The 12,476-nt window shown below is 42.2% G+C and overlaps 1 protein-coding gene across 9 annotated transcripts in view; it reads left to right on the plus strand.

The window, feature by feature from the left end:
* Positions 1-364: 364 nt before the first annotated feature.
* The window catches only part of FBF1 (Fas binding factor 1), a 28,820-nt gene continuing 16,708 nt past the window's right edge, over positions 365-12,476 (plus strand). For 2 of the 9 annotated variants that reach the window (XM_083429845.1, XM_083429850.1), the window contains exons 1-12: positions 1,684-1,801; positions 3,053-3,161; positions 3,917-3,944; positions 5,520-5,561; positions 6,205-6,292; positions 6,585-6,645; positions 6,954-7,004; positions 7,133-7,268; positions 7,740-7,823; positions 9,537-9,656; positions 11,233-11,386; positions 12,298-12,431. In XM_083429845.1, coding sequence (XP_083285971.1) covers positions 3,159-3,161; positions 3,917-3,944; positions 5,520-5,561; positions 6,205-6,292; positions 6,585-6,645; positions 6,954-7,004; positions 7,133-7,268; positions 7,740-7,823; positions 9,537-9,656; positions 11,233-11,386; positions 12,298-12,431 — 901 coding nt within the window. In that variant the 5' untranslated portion in view covers positions 1,684-1,801; positions 3,053-3,158. Of the gene's footprint in view, positions 993-1,683; positions 2,124-3,052; positions 3,162-3,916; positions 3,945-5,519; positions 5,562-6,204; positions 6,293-6,584; positions 6,646-6,953; positions 7,005-7,132; positions 7,269-7,739; positions 7,824-9,536; positions 9,657-11,232; positions 11,387-12,297; positions 12,432-12,476 lie in introns of those variants that run through there. The other 7 variants (XM_083429846.1, XM_083429852.1, XM_083429851.1 and 4 more) reach the window with 6 other exon arrangements.

A 12,476-nucleotide genomic window follows, 5' to 3' on the forward strand; every position in this document is an offset into this window, starting at 1 on the left:
TAAGCCCTGTGGTTCTCTTCATTACTTTCAGCATAGTCTTGAGGAAAACTCTGCTGGCTTCAGACATCCCTGAATGCCAAAGACACAGTGAGGAGGATGGCTATCTTCCAACACAGCCTCCCAGGTACCAATGGCTTCCGCCTGGCAGCTTCATCCCTGACTTCCACCTATGAATATCCACTGGTTCATCCATTCACTTTGCACCTGAAAGGTGACTTCTGCCACCCTATGAACATGTAATTCCCATGCCATGTCTGAAGGCACATTCAGACCACATTCAAAACTTTCCATTCATACAAGATACGTAAATGTATAGAATGAATTGAGTGGTATTAAAAGGATATGCAGAAGGGAGGGGAGGAACCATGGAGGGGTAGAGGTGGAAGTCTTAAAATAGGAATTGGTGTCTGAAAATGCAGAACTATATTTATTTTTTTAAAAGAGAGACGTTAATCCATTAGCCACTCTTCATTCATATACATGGCCCAACTTCAATCCACAAATGTCCACACAGCTTATGTCAACGAGCTTCCAAAGGTGAATTTCAACCAGCTTACATCCACAAACATAAGCCTGCTTCAGCCTTCTGGCATCCACTGCTTTTCAAATGCAAACTCCCCAATGGCTTCTCTGCCCCAACATTTGCCAGCTTCCAACCATGGATATCAGCCACCTTCAAGTTGCAATCCTGCTTCACAAGGGAACTTGCCTTCTCATCGCTCCACAGCTTCCTGCTGTGAGGTGATCACCTCATTCTGTCTGCCAGTTCACTTGTATGTGGAAGGACCTGGTGCTGAATGCCACAGCTGTTGCCCACTGTGTTCTCATCAGGAAGGAAAAAGTCGTCTCGTCTCTTCTTGCCTTGGCTTTCCACTTGACCCGATTTTACATATCCACTCAGGCGCCATGTTCTTTTGTGACATCACAGGCAGTTCACAACCAATGGCAGCAGCTGAGGAGGCATCATCATAACCTCCTCCGTCCTCACAATGGTGGGTACAGCTCAGCTGTTGTCTGTTTGCTTGGTTATTATTTAAAAGATGTATAGCCCATCCTTTATCTGTGCTAATAACAGAATGGAACACCATGGGCCCAGGGGTGGAGGACCGTCTCTCAGCCTGATGGCTGCATTCCTCTATGGCTAGTGGCAAAACGGTAGCGAAATGACAAATTTGACCATTATTGTCGTAAAGGAGGAAAGCATCACCCCCCCCCCTCCATTCAGTTAAGCAAGGGGCATAGTCAAAATTCAAGGAATCATCCCAACCAGGCAAAAGCACTCCAGAAGGTTATGAAGTCCTGAGGGCCAGGCTGCCTTTGATCTACTGGCTAGAAACTCCCCACCTGGGTTATAAAATATACGTATATTTAAAATAAGGCTATTTCCAATAGTAGTTGTACTCAGAGCAGACCCATGGAATCGATATAGACAGGGCCACATCCTGGACGGGTGGTATGACAGCCGGCAGCTGGGGCAATGCTTCATGTGCCCTCATGCTTGGTCTCAAGAGGCAGTGAGTTACACAGGCGCTGCCACGCGAAACGATCTTGCAAGGGCCGGTCCTGCACAGAGCCGTTTGCGCTTGCGCAGAAGGAAGAAACGTTCTCCCCTCCCCCACTCCTTTGAATGAATCATTCAAAAGAGAGCGACTTCCGGTTTGGCGTGCTGCGAAACGTAGCTCCGCGTGCGCAGTACAGTATATGGGCAGAGCGTTCTGCCGGGACTACGTTTCCCAGAAAGCTTTGCGGCCACTCAGCTGGGAAGAACCTCCCTTGCTTGGCGAGCACCTGGTCACCGCAGGTGAGAGTAGCTGTGCTCTTGCTGTTTCCAAAGGAAGAGGCTGGAGGCTGCAGGGGTCCGGAGGCGCCGGAGGCTTCAGGCGGCTCCCAGCCCAAGGAAAGGGGGCAGTTTGCGGGGCGATTTATTCCCGCTGCCGGTGTAAGGGTAGTATTTGCCGCGGACGCTGTCTGCCATGGTAACTCGGTTATGCTTCCATGGACAACGGTGGAGGTACGCCTCCACCGGCACTGGGAAGCGTGTATAAAACGTAACGTTAAAATGCCACAGGTGTGACGCGTGCATGTCCACACGTGCAAGTGTTGCCAGCATAAATGTGATATTGGTAAGCGAACCTAGGTCGACAGGGCTGGATTGTATCCCCTTCTGCTTTATGCTTGATGATTGCTAGCAATGGGCTACAGAGAGATACCCAGTTTGAAGTGGAAACTCCGGATTCCTTCTGTGGCCCTATTGTGTTATAGGCTTAGTTATAACTTCTTTTCCTTTATCATTAACTCCACAGGTTTAAAAAAAAAAGCATGGCAAAAAGAAAAAGGTACCATTTAATATTGCAATCATGGGTGTAGGCAAGGGGGGTAGCTGTGCACTCCCCAAACAAGCAAATAAATAAAAATGCTTAACTAACTGACCAATTGCATCACAGATAATTCAGTTCTGCCCGCCCCCGAATCCTGGCTACGCCTATGGTTGCAATCCCATGCTGTTGGAGAGTGCCTTTGCCCATTTGTTTCAATGAGCAAATGTGTGTCCCAACTGCATAAGATCAGGCTGTAATAAATTGCAAAAGCATTAGGGTGCTTGTTTTATGAAGGCCATAGTCATTCCAGTGAGGTAGTGTGCTGTGATGGCTAAAGTACTGGAGCTGGATATGGGACACCCAAATTTAGATTCTTGCTAGCTGTGAAGCAGGTGTTGTTGGGCAAGTTGCAATAGCTCAATCTTCTTCATAAGGTTGTTGTGAGACTAGAAACATAGCTGCTCTGGAAGCTGTTATTTTGGCAAGGTGAAATTGCATTAAATAAATAAAATTCTCTGAGCTCTTTGCCACCGTATAACAATCAATAAAATGTATCCCTTACTTGCATTGGTCTCTACAGCCACAGCAGGCACTGCTGCCATCCAACAGATTGACCAAATGCGCTGTCTCTTCCGAGACAGACGGATGCCAACAACTACTTTCAAAGCCTCAATAAATGAAAAATATTTATGATGCTAAATTGGTCGTTTTTATTGTTCTGTTTCTTTTTTTAGGTGAGGGAGGCGGAGGTATTGTCCACTGTATTAGCATCGTAAAGATGATTAATGTCTGAGTGGAACACATGAGAAAGAGGCAGAATATGCCATTGAGAGTCATGATATGGTAAGGCAGGCCTCATTAGTCAATTGCTTCTAATGGATTGGGCAAGGCCCTCTCCCACTGTCCCAGCCAGCCGAAACTGGAGCATGATACTCCAGAGAGAGGTTAGCTCAGGCACAGAGAGGTGTTTCTGAGTATGCATCTAGGAGTCCAAATCCCCATCTATAGTTCTTGCTTCCCCACTCCTCCCATGAAATCCCTGTGGGTGGCAACCCAAGCTAATAACACTTCATAGTGAAATTGTCCATGCAACTAACTTTAATTAACACAAAAAGGAAAGACTATCCTCTGTACACTCTACTGTAGCCAGAACACAACAGGGCCCCATTCACACCATACATTTAATGCACTATGATACCACTTTAAGTAGTCATGGCTTCCTCCAAAGAATTCTGGGAGCTGTAGTTTATTAAATGTGCTGAGAGTTGTTAAGAGGCCCTTATTCCCCTGCCAGAGCTACAGTACCCAGAATCCCCTGTGAAGAGTGACTGGTTGTTAAACCCACTCGGAGAACTGTAGCTCTCTGCTGGAGGAGAGGACAGGTGGTGGAGGATGTGCAAATCTGAGGCTCACTGCAAGTTATCCTTTTAAGGCTAAACCATTTAGTGTGACATGAGAACCCTCCCTATGGCTACCAGCTCTTGGTTTCTGGAGTTTGTTATGCACCTGTCCTGCATTTAGAAAGCTAGTTTGCACTAGTAAAGTTTTTGTCTTTGCTTTTGTTTTTCTAACAAATTGTCTGCCCCTTTCCCCTTTAGGCAGTGAAACCGAAGAAAGGACTGAAAAGTATGTGTGTTTGTGTTTCCACACTTTTATGACCCTTTTGATATTGGCTTGGGGTGGAGATGGTTTCCCATAGCGTCATCCAGTAGATGTAACATTTTCATCATCAGCTTGAGGAAAAAGCAGAGCCAATAACACTATGGCCCTATGTAGTAGTGTGGGTATTTTGGGGGAAGGAAAGCATTGAATTCTTTTTCTATGATAATTAAGCTACTTTATATAAGTTACTGTGTATTGGGAAATTTCCAGCTTTCATTGGAACATTTTTTGCTGCACTAAAGAGTGATCTAATTCAGTGTGTTTATTTTACTTGTATTTTGTAAACAAAGCTTTAAAAAGTGACCCATCTTAAATATTTTGTCTCAATGCACCACTGGCATTTGATCTGAAATATTTAAGAGGGAAAATTAAAGTGCATGCAATGTTCTTTAAACTGTAGACTTTTTTATTGGAATACTTAAAAGCATTTGAGGATAATAGCACGTACTTCTTGTGCATCATTTAACTTTAAGAAAAACCAAAGTACGAAAAAGCTTTTGACAATTCTGATAAATTTTAGCAGTCCAAAGAGCTACACATGATATGCTCACTTGAATACTTGCTAGGAGAGCCAGTGTGGTATAGTGGTTAAGAGTGGTAGTCTCGTAATCTGGGGAACCGGGTTCGCGTCTCCGCTCCTCCACATGCAGCTGCTGGGTGACCTTGGGCCAGTCACACTTCTTTGAAGTCTCTCAGCCCCACTCACCTCACAGAGTGTTTGTTGTGGGGGAGGAAGGGAAAGGAGAATGTTAGCCGCTTTGAGACTCCTGAAGGGGAGTGAAAGGCGGGATATCAAATCCAAATTCTTCTTCTTCTTCTTCTTCAATCACCTGAAAAACGTTAATCCCAACTTCATAACAACAAAGATTGCCTACTATTCTGTTTGCAATGGATATCCACTCATAGTTACTAATAAACTTAGAACACAGAACATTCTTCATGGAAAAATACAATAAAGGTGTAACACTGCAAATCTTGCTTTGCCCATTGAGAGCCAGCCAGCCTTTGGGGTGTGTGAATCCACACGCTTCACCCATTTGAGTTCCCCACTCTCTTCCTTTGTTGGCTTTAATAAAAATCCAGCATTATGGGTTATATCCAATCATTCCAGTAGCACAAGGACTTCTCTGTATGTAACAGGATTTATCTCCTTGTCTTGTGCTTCCTCCGAAATCTACTCCGGGAGGAAAGGGAGAAGTGGAAGTCCTTGTACTAATTGAATGACTTTGTCAGCTACATCCCCTAGATCTGCATCAATGGTGCCCGTAGCTAGTGCTAACCAGGTTCCATCTCAGCCAGGGATGCCAACCCATTTCAAACCCACATTTGAGACCTTTGTTAAGTGGTTGATCTTGGTTCACAGGCAGCCAATACACAGGATCTATTATGTATGTCTATATATTTGTCTATATATTTCTTGTCTCTGGAGTTCCTGTCAAAATATGGTGGCCTTGGATCTCCCTTGTTGCAGCAAGCCCTAAGTTCCTAAGTTTATGCTGGGATAGATTTTTGAGACTGTGAACTCGTGTCTTATTCTAGGCTCCATTGATGATGTTCTTGGTGATCTCCTTGGTGATGAAGGTAAATAAGCAGTGAAATGGGAAAAGGTGTTTTAAAATTCTGTAGGAACCAGTTTGTCAAGTAAGACTTTCAAATGATGCATGGCTACTAGAGGGAGGGCCTGATCCATGATGGTGCCCTGGTTGTGGAGTTCCTTCCCCTAGTAAAATTGCCTGGTGTAATTATCAGTACTGTTTCAGATGCCCAGTAAAGTCACACTATTCAGACATGATTCTAATAGTCTGCACTTTTCATTTTTAACTCTTGTTCTCACTGTTTTGTTGGGTTTGGGGAAGTTGTTTTTAAGGATCTTTTTAGCTTCTATGGTCAGCTTTAATTTTTGTAAGAAATGTTCTGTTTTAAGGGAGATATGGGCAAACATTTTCATAGGTGACTTAGCTGTGATGGCTGCTGTGCAGTGAGAATGTTGAGGCCTCACTGCGTTTCAGGAAGATGGAGACAACCATTGTGTTCACCATGCTGGCCTGCTCATATACTTCACGACTGATCTGCCTGGGTCTATGTTTATGCAAAGTGTGCTCAACCCCTAGCTTGTTTGTTGAGACTGCCAGCATCAGAGGTTGTTCAGGTTGCTGTGCAACTGTTAGGACAAAGGATATAACCTATGCTGCAACCTCCTAAAATCCCCATCTTTCATTCCTAGATGATGTTCCCCTTAAATCCAGCAAACCTGCCTCGTTTGGTAGTAGTGCAGGAAGACCCAGAGGAATCGCCTCACAGACCAACAAAAAGTAAGGAATGGCATTGCTATTTGTGACTTTAATGCTTTCAGCACACACACACAAAAAGATAGTGATATTGTTGGAGCCTCTTGAGAATTCCCCCTTTATTGTTTCCCCCCAGCATCTCTCAATTTGCCCTTTGTTTCAATAACCTTTTCTAAGTAGAGGCACTACTGAAATCTGAGTAATTTTGAGAGTGTTTCAATGAGGCCAGTGGAGCGTTTCAGGTGTTGTTTTCTAGGCTACCGTATTTTATTATTCTTCTTGCACATCCTAAGTTCTGGATTTCCCCACCCCACAGGGGCCTCTTGGGGGATGATGTCTTCAGCAAAATGGTTCTTGAGGAAGAGGAAGATGCAGAGGTGAGGGGGGGAAAATAAGAGTTCACATCTTCTCTGCAAGGTAAATGAAGGCATTTCCATTGATGCAACTTCAGTCATGGGTGGTGGGGAGGACATGGACCTGTAGAACTTTTCCAACCATTTCCCACTGGGGCACAGTATTTGTCGCTTTGGAGTATGAGCCCCGGATTAATAATGTGCATATGTTGGCAGCACTTGGATTAAGTGCCTTGGAGTGCTTGGTTTCCCCCCTCTTTTATTGAAAGGCAGCATAAAAATACTGCAAGCAATAAAGCAATAACTTGTATGTTCATTCATTCACCCCTAAGGATCCTGATATCTCAGATGCAGACCCAGGAGCTCTTCTAGAGACCTTGAAGGTAAACTGAGAAGACTTTTTTTGTTTTCTTTAGCAGGGCAAAAATATAAGTTGAGTGTGCTGTGCTCTCCTAGATGTGAAAAAGTGGAATACACTCATTTTGAGTATATGTGTTCTCTCCTGTGCCAGGATATAGATGACATGGACGCTGATCTTCTAGGCATAAAGAAAGCGCCTGCTCAGAAACTGGGGAAGAATATGGCAAAAAGTCAGCCGTTGAATGAGCCAGCAAGTTCTGCTAAGAAAACATCAATCACTGAGAGACGTAAGACGCCTTTGTTTCAGGACTGAAGTAATACTCAAATTTGTGTAAAGAGCTACTATAGTAGAAACAATCTCTTAGTGGTAGCTGTTTTTATTCTTAACATTACTGCAATTTATTACTAGCCTTTCACCCTAATGTCCCAGGGTGGATTACAACAGTTAAAACACAATATAACACTATATGAGAAACAGTTTAAAACAACTTTGAAGCAACTTCTTGTCATCTTTGTAGCCATGTCTATGATGATCACTTATTGATTAAGGACTAATGACATCCCTGAAAAAAGGAATGGGTTGTGTCCTTATCTGCTTCTAATGTTGCACCTACAGAATCCTCTCCAGACTTTTCAAAATGTTGATTCGCACCTGCAAGGAGCATTTAAGTTCACAGTGACTTGAGACAGAACTTTGCTTGTTACATTAGAATTGGACACGAGCAAAAGTATCCGCTATACCTGTTGTTTTAATACAGGAGACTCAGAAAGTGGAATCACTAAGAATCCCAGCTCTACTCTCACCACTTCCAGAAATCTGAAACAGAAGTTTTCCTTTGAAGGTAAGCTCTGCTTGTTAGCATGAGAGGGAGGCTATTTGTGTATGTGCGTACGCACACATGCATGTGCTCATGTAAAATGCATTTTTAAAAACCTAAGTTTGAGCATACAAGTACATCTGGATGGGGAAAGGTTAGGGTGTGACAGTGACACATTTATACACAACCAACATGGGGCCTACCTGATTCAACACTGTGCTACTTCATTTTTAAAAATAAGTTTATAATTTTCATTTGTAACAAATAAACACTTCAACAAAAAAAGAATTAAACAATCCTCACATATCAAACCTCGACTTCCCTCCCTCTCTTTCAGCGGTTCCATTAATTTACCCCTTTTCTTCTTCTTCTGTACATCCCAATTAACTCTTTATTCTTTTCCAGCTAATGTCTTAATTTGTTTACAATTTGTAAATATTCAATAAATGATTTCCATTCCTTAATAAAAAGTTTGTTGTCTTGTTTTATTATTCTTCCAGTACGTTTTGCCATTTCTGCATAGTCCATTAATTTCTGTAGCCATTCTTCTTTCGCTGGGAATTCTTCTTTCTCTTTTTGGCGATTATCATTATTGAGGCAGTCGTTGCATACATAAATAAATTTCTATATTGTTTAGGTAACTCTTATCCCATAATTCCCAAAAGAAAAGCTGCTGGGTTTTTTGTTTTTTTTTACAAATGTTATCTTAAACACCTTTTTCAATTCATATCTATCCCAGTAAACTTTAACCTTATAACAAGATCACCACATAGGGAAAAAGGTACCTTCTTTCCCTTTGCATTTCCAACACATATTCCATTTTGATTTATACATTTTTGCCATTGTACTTGGTGTTAGATACCATCTGTATAACATTTTCATATAGTTTTCTCTTAAACCATAGCATGCTGTAAATTTTATGTCCATGTTCCACAGTCTTTCCCATGCCTCCATGTCTATGTTATGACCAATATCTATTGCCCAATGTATCATTGAAGATTTCACTTGTTTATCTTTTGTCTCCCGTTCCAATAACATACATTTTAGTCACCACTTTAACATTACAATTTAGCAGGTCTCTCTCTAGTTGAGATACTTGTTCCCCAAACACCCGTTTCCTATCCTTTTTGAATACTACATTCAGATGATAATATTGTATCCATGTTGTTAACATTCCTGATAAACCCTTAAACTCTTTTAATTTAACTTCTCCGCTTCCTCTTTTAACAAATTTCTATGTTACCCAGTTTTCCTCCTCCTCCTCCTCCTCCTCCTCCTCCTTCTCCACTATAGCTTCTACTGCTGTAAGCCATAGTGGTATTTTGGTCTCCAATAAATTTCATAATTATATGGTTTGTAAATCCTTTATATTTGTAAATCCTTTGCCTTTTCATACCACAAATACATGTGCCAGCCATATATGTTATCATGACTTTCCAACTCTAAAATATACAGATTCTTCAATAACGAAACACTGCGCTACTTCAGATGCCATTTTGCTGCAGGAATCCATCCAACCCTAAGTGATGGGCATGGAACAACAATTCACTAAAGAAAGGGCTATTAGACATCATAAAATTAATTTACTAAGCACTGGAGAAGAATTCAATCCTTTCCTAGTAGTGCAGTTTCTTCCTATGCAGTGGCTGAGGTGGTAACTTTGCTGCTCCGTTTTGCTCTTTGTCCGTTGTTTTGAAGTGATTGCCCACTCTCTTAGATGTATTTTTTCTCCCACAGATATAGACGACCCTCTAGCTGGTCTTTTGTCTGATGAGGAAGAGGACATGGTGAAGAAAGCGCCTTCCTTTGCCACCAAAAGTGTTCCAGAAACAAATGCTGGGACCTCAAAAGAGAAAGGTTAGTGCGGATACCAGAATTGTACCATTGGCTTGGCATCTTTTCAAAGAAAAACACACCACACATTTGTTTGTGCAAATGAAACGGTTGGCAGTCTTTCTCTACTCATCAATGCTTGTGGTAGCATTTTTGGAAGTCTGTGAGAACATAAGAGCCCCGGTGGATCAGGCCCAGCACCTATCTATTCCAGTGCCCTGTTTCCTACAATGGCCAACCAGATGCCTTTGAGAAGCCCACAGGCATGGCGTGAAGACAAGACCCCTCTCCCATTGTTGTTCCCCAGTAACGTGTTATAACAATAATTGAACAACAAACCAACAACACCAGAACTGGCTTATGACTATAAAGAACAATTTTACTGGAATAAATATATACCCTCATAAACCAACTAGACAATGAGCAAACTAAAGTGCAATGTGCATAACCAAGCCTGGAGATAAACATAGAATGTACCAGTGTCTCTCTCGTTGCTGTACTGGTTATGTATGCAATAAATATGTCATAACACAGCTGGAAGAAACAGTCGTTCACTGGAAGCACAAAGCAATAAACGTAGGAGCGGTTGCCAGAAAGTGTTCTTCAAGGGGTCATCGTTAGCTGGAAGTGCAAAGCCAAATGATCAATTGAAGCCAAATAGATGAGACCTGTTCTCCAGATATTATCCGGATATTTGCTGTGCCGGTGAGTACCTTTTGTCTTGAGAGAACTCTGTTGAGTGATTAGCATCATGGACTGATGAAGCTTGCTGCGAAACCTTTGTTCCAGCTGTGTTATGACATATTTATTGCATACATAACCAGTACAGCAACAAGAGAGACACTGGTACATTCTATGTTCATTAGTATCTCCAGGCTTGGTTATGCACATTCCACTTTAGTTTGCTCGTTGCCTAGTTGGTTTATGAGGGTATATATTTATTCCAGTAAAATTGTTCTTTATATGCATAAGCCAGTTCTGGTGTTGTTGGTTTGTTGTTCCCCAGTAACCAACATCCAGAAGTGTTGTGCCTCTAATCCCAGAAGGGAGTATACATCTATCATGACTAGTAGCCATTGATAGCTCTATTCCCCATGAATTTGTTTATTCCCCTTCTAGATCTATTAATTTGTTTATTTTATTTTATTTTTAAATTCCGCTTTAAGCTTCGTAGGTCTCAAACCAGCTTGCAACAATAAAATATACATAATTTAAAACATAAATCAAATCTCCAACATTTAGCTATTTTAGCACACACACAAAAAATACCCCAATACAGCTAGTGGCTTTAATGGCATATTTTTTGGCAACAAGTTCCATGGGTAGCATTCACCTAAGTTTTACGCCAAGCAGACTCATTGAAAAGAATGGATCTAACTTAGTCATGTTCATTAGCTTTCATTGTGCTAACGGGAACTCTTATGCAGGCTTTTGCTAGTAGGACTGGTTATTTGAATCTGGCTCAGAATATTTAGCATGGAAATTACAAGCTATGTATTGGTCACACTGAGCAGTTCTTGATTGGGGAAGGAAGCCCATTAGACCAGTTCTGTAATAGGTAGACCTCATTGGTGCAATCTCTTTCGATTCCGTTTATTAGGAACACCTGTGTCTGCAGCTCCTGGCCACATTGCTGCCCCCGAACGGAAGCGGGACGAGTTAACATTTGAGGTTGATGGAGATGATCTCATGGATGCCATGGGGTTTGGTGAGAGCCCGAAGACAGAGCTGAAATCCGGAAGAAAGGACGGAGAGTAAGCAATCTCCCTAAAACTCACTAAAATGGAGTGAGTTGTGTGATACTTTCAGATTAAAGGAGATTAATGGCATGACTGGAAAAGTTGAACATTTGGGATAAGCTAAGGCGGACGAACTCATAGTTTGCACTGTCGCTCCTGATTTAGTTGCAGTTCACCCCGGAGAGGGCTGGCATGACTTATGAAAAAGACTGTGTACAGTTCTGGTCCCCTTATCTGGAAAAGGGATATTGTTGGGAAAGGTACAGGAAAGGGCAACTAAAATGGTCAAGGGGATGGAGCAAACCCCCTGTGAGGAAAGGTTACGGCATTTTGGACTTCTTAGTTTAGAGAAAGGTGAGTTAAGAGGTGATACAATAGAGTTTGACCAAAGTGCGGGAGGCAGTGGAAGACAGGAGTGCCTGGCGTGCTCTGGTCCATGGGGTCACAAAGAGTCAGACACGACTAAACGACTAAACAACAACAACAATAGAGGTTTATAAAGTGATGCATGACATGAAGAAAGAGAATTTGAAAGAGAATTCAGACAAATCCATGGGGGATAATGCTTTCAATGGCTACTAACCATGAGGACTATGTTCTGGCAAAGCAGTATCCTGAATACCAGTTACTGGAAACTGCAGTAGGGGAGAGTCCTGGAGGCAGCATCTTAAAACCTATTTCTAGCATAGAGGTGTAAGACTTCCTTCTACTAATTTCTGGAAATAGCCAGACTTTTTAGTTCTGAGCCTTTATCAGAAATAGCCCGTGTGTTTTAAGTTTTTTCTCATCTGCTGTACAGTTAAAGTAAATGCTGGAATAATAGCTAAAGGTGGTCAAAAAGCCATTAAGATTCTCCTCTTGACCTCCACATTCTCTGAACTGATCATATGGGTTAGTTGATGGAGAATTGCACTTCGTTTTGGCAGAGAGCAGTCTCGTCCCGCCCGATCCATGCTAGATGAATTGCTTGGGCAAGGAACAGCCAAAAAGCTCCTGGAGAGACCAAAGACAGGAGAACCCAAGGAGTTCAAACTGGACAAGAAATATCAAAAGCAAGCAGGCAAGTGCCGTAGGGGTGATGAAGCCTGTGGTGTAGTGGTTAAGA

Source organism: Podarcis tiliguerta, assembly GCF_965153285.1.
Source record: "Podarcis tiliguerta genome assembly, chromosome: 2".
In the NCBI taxonomy this organism is placed as follows: domain Eukaryota; kingdom Metazoa; phylum Chordata; class Lepidosauria; order Squamata; family Lacertidae; genus Podarcis; species Podarcis tiliguerta.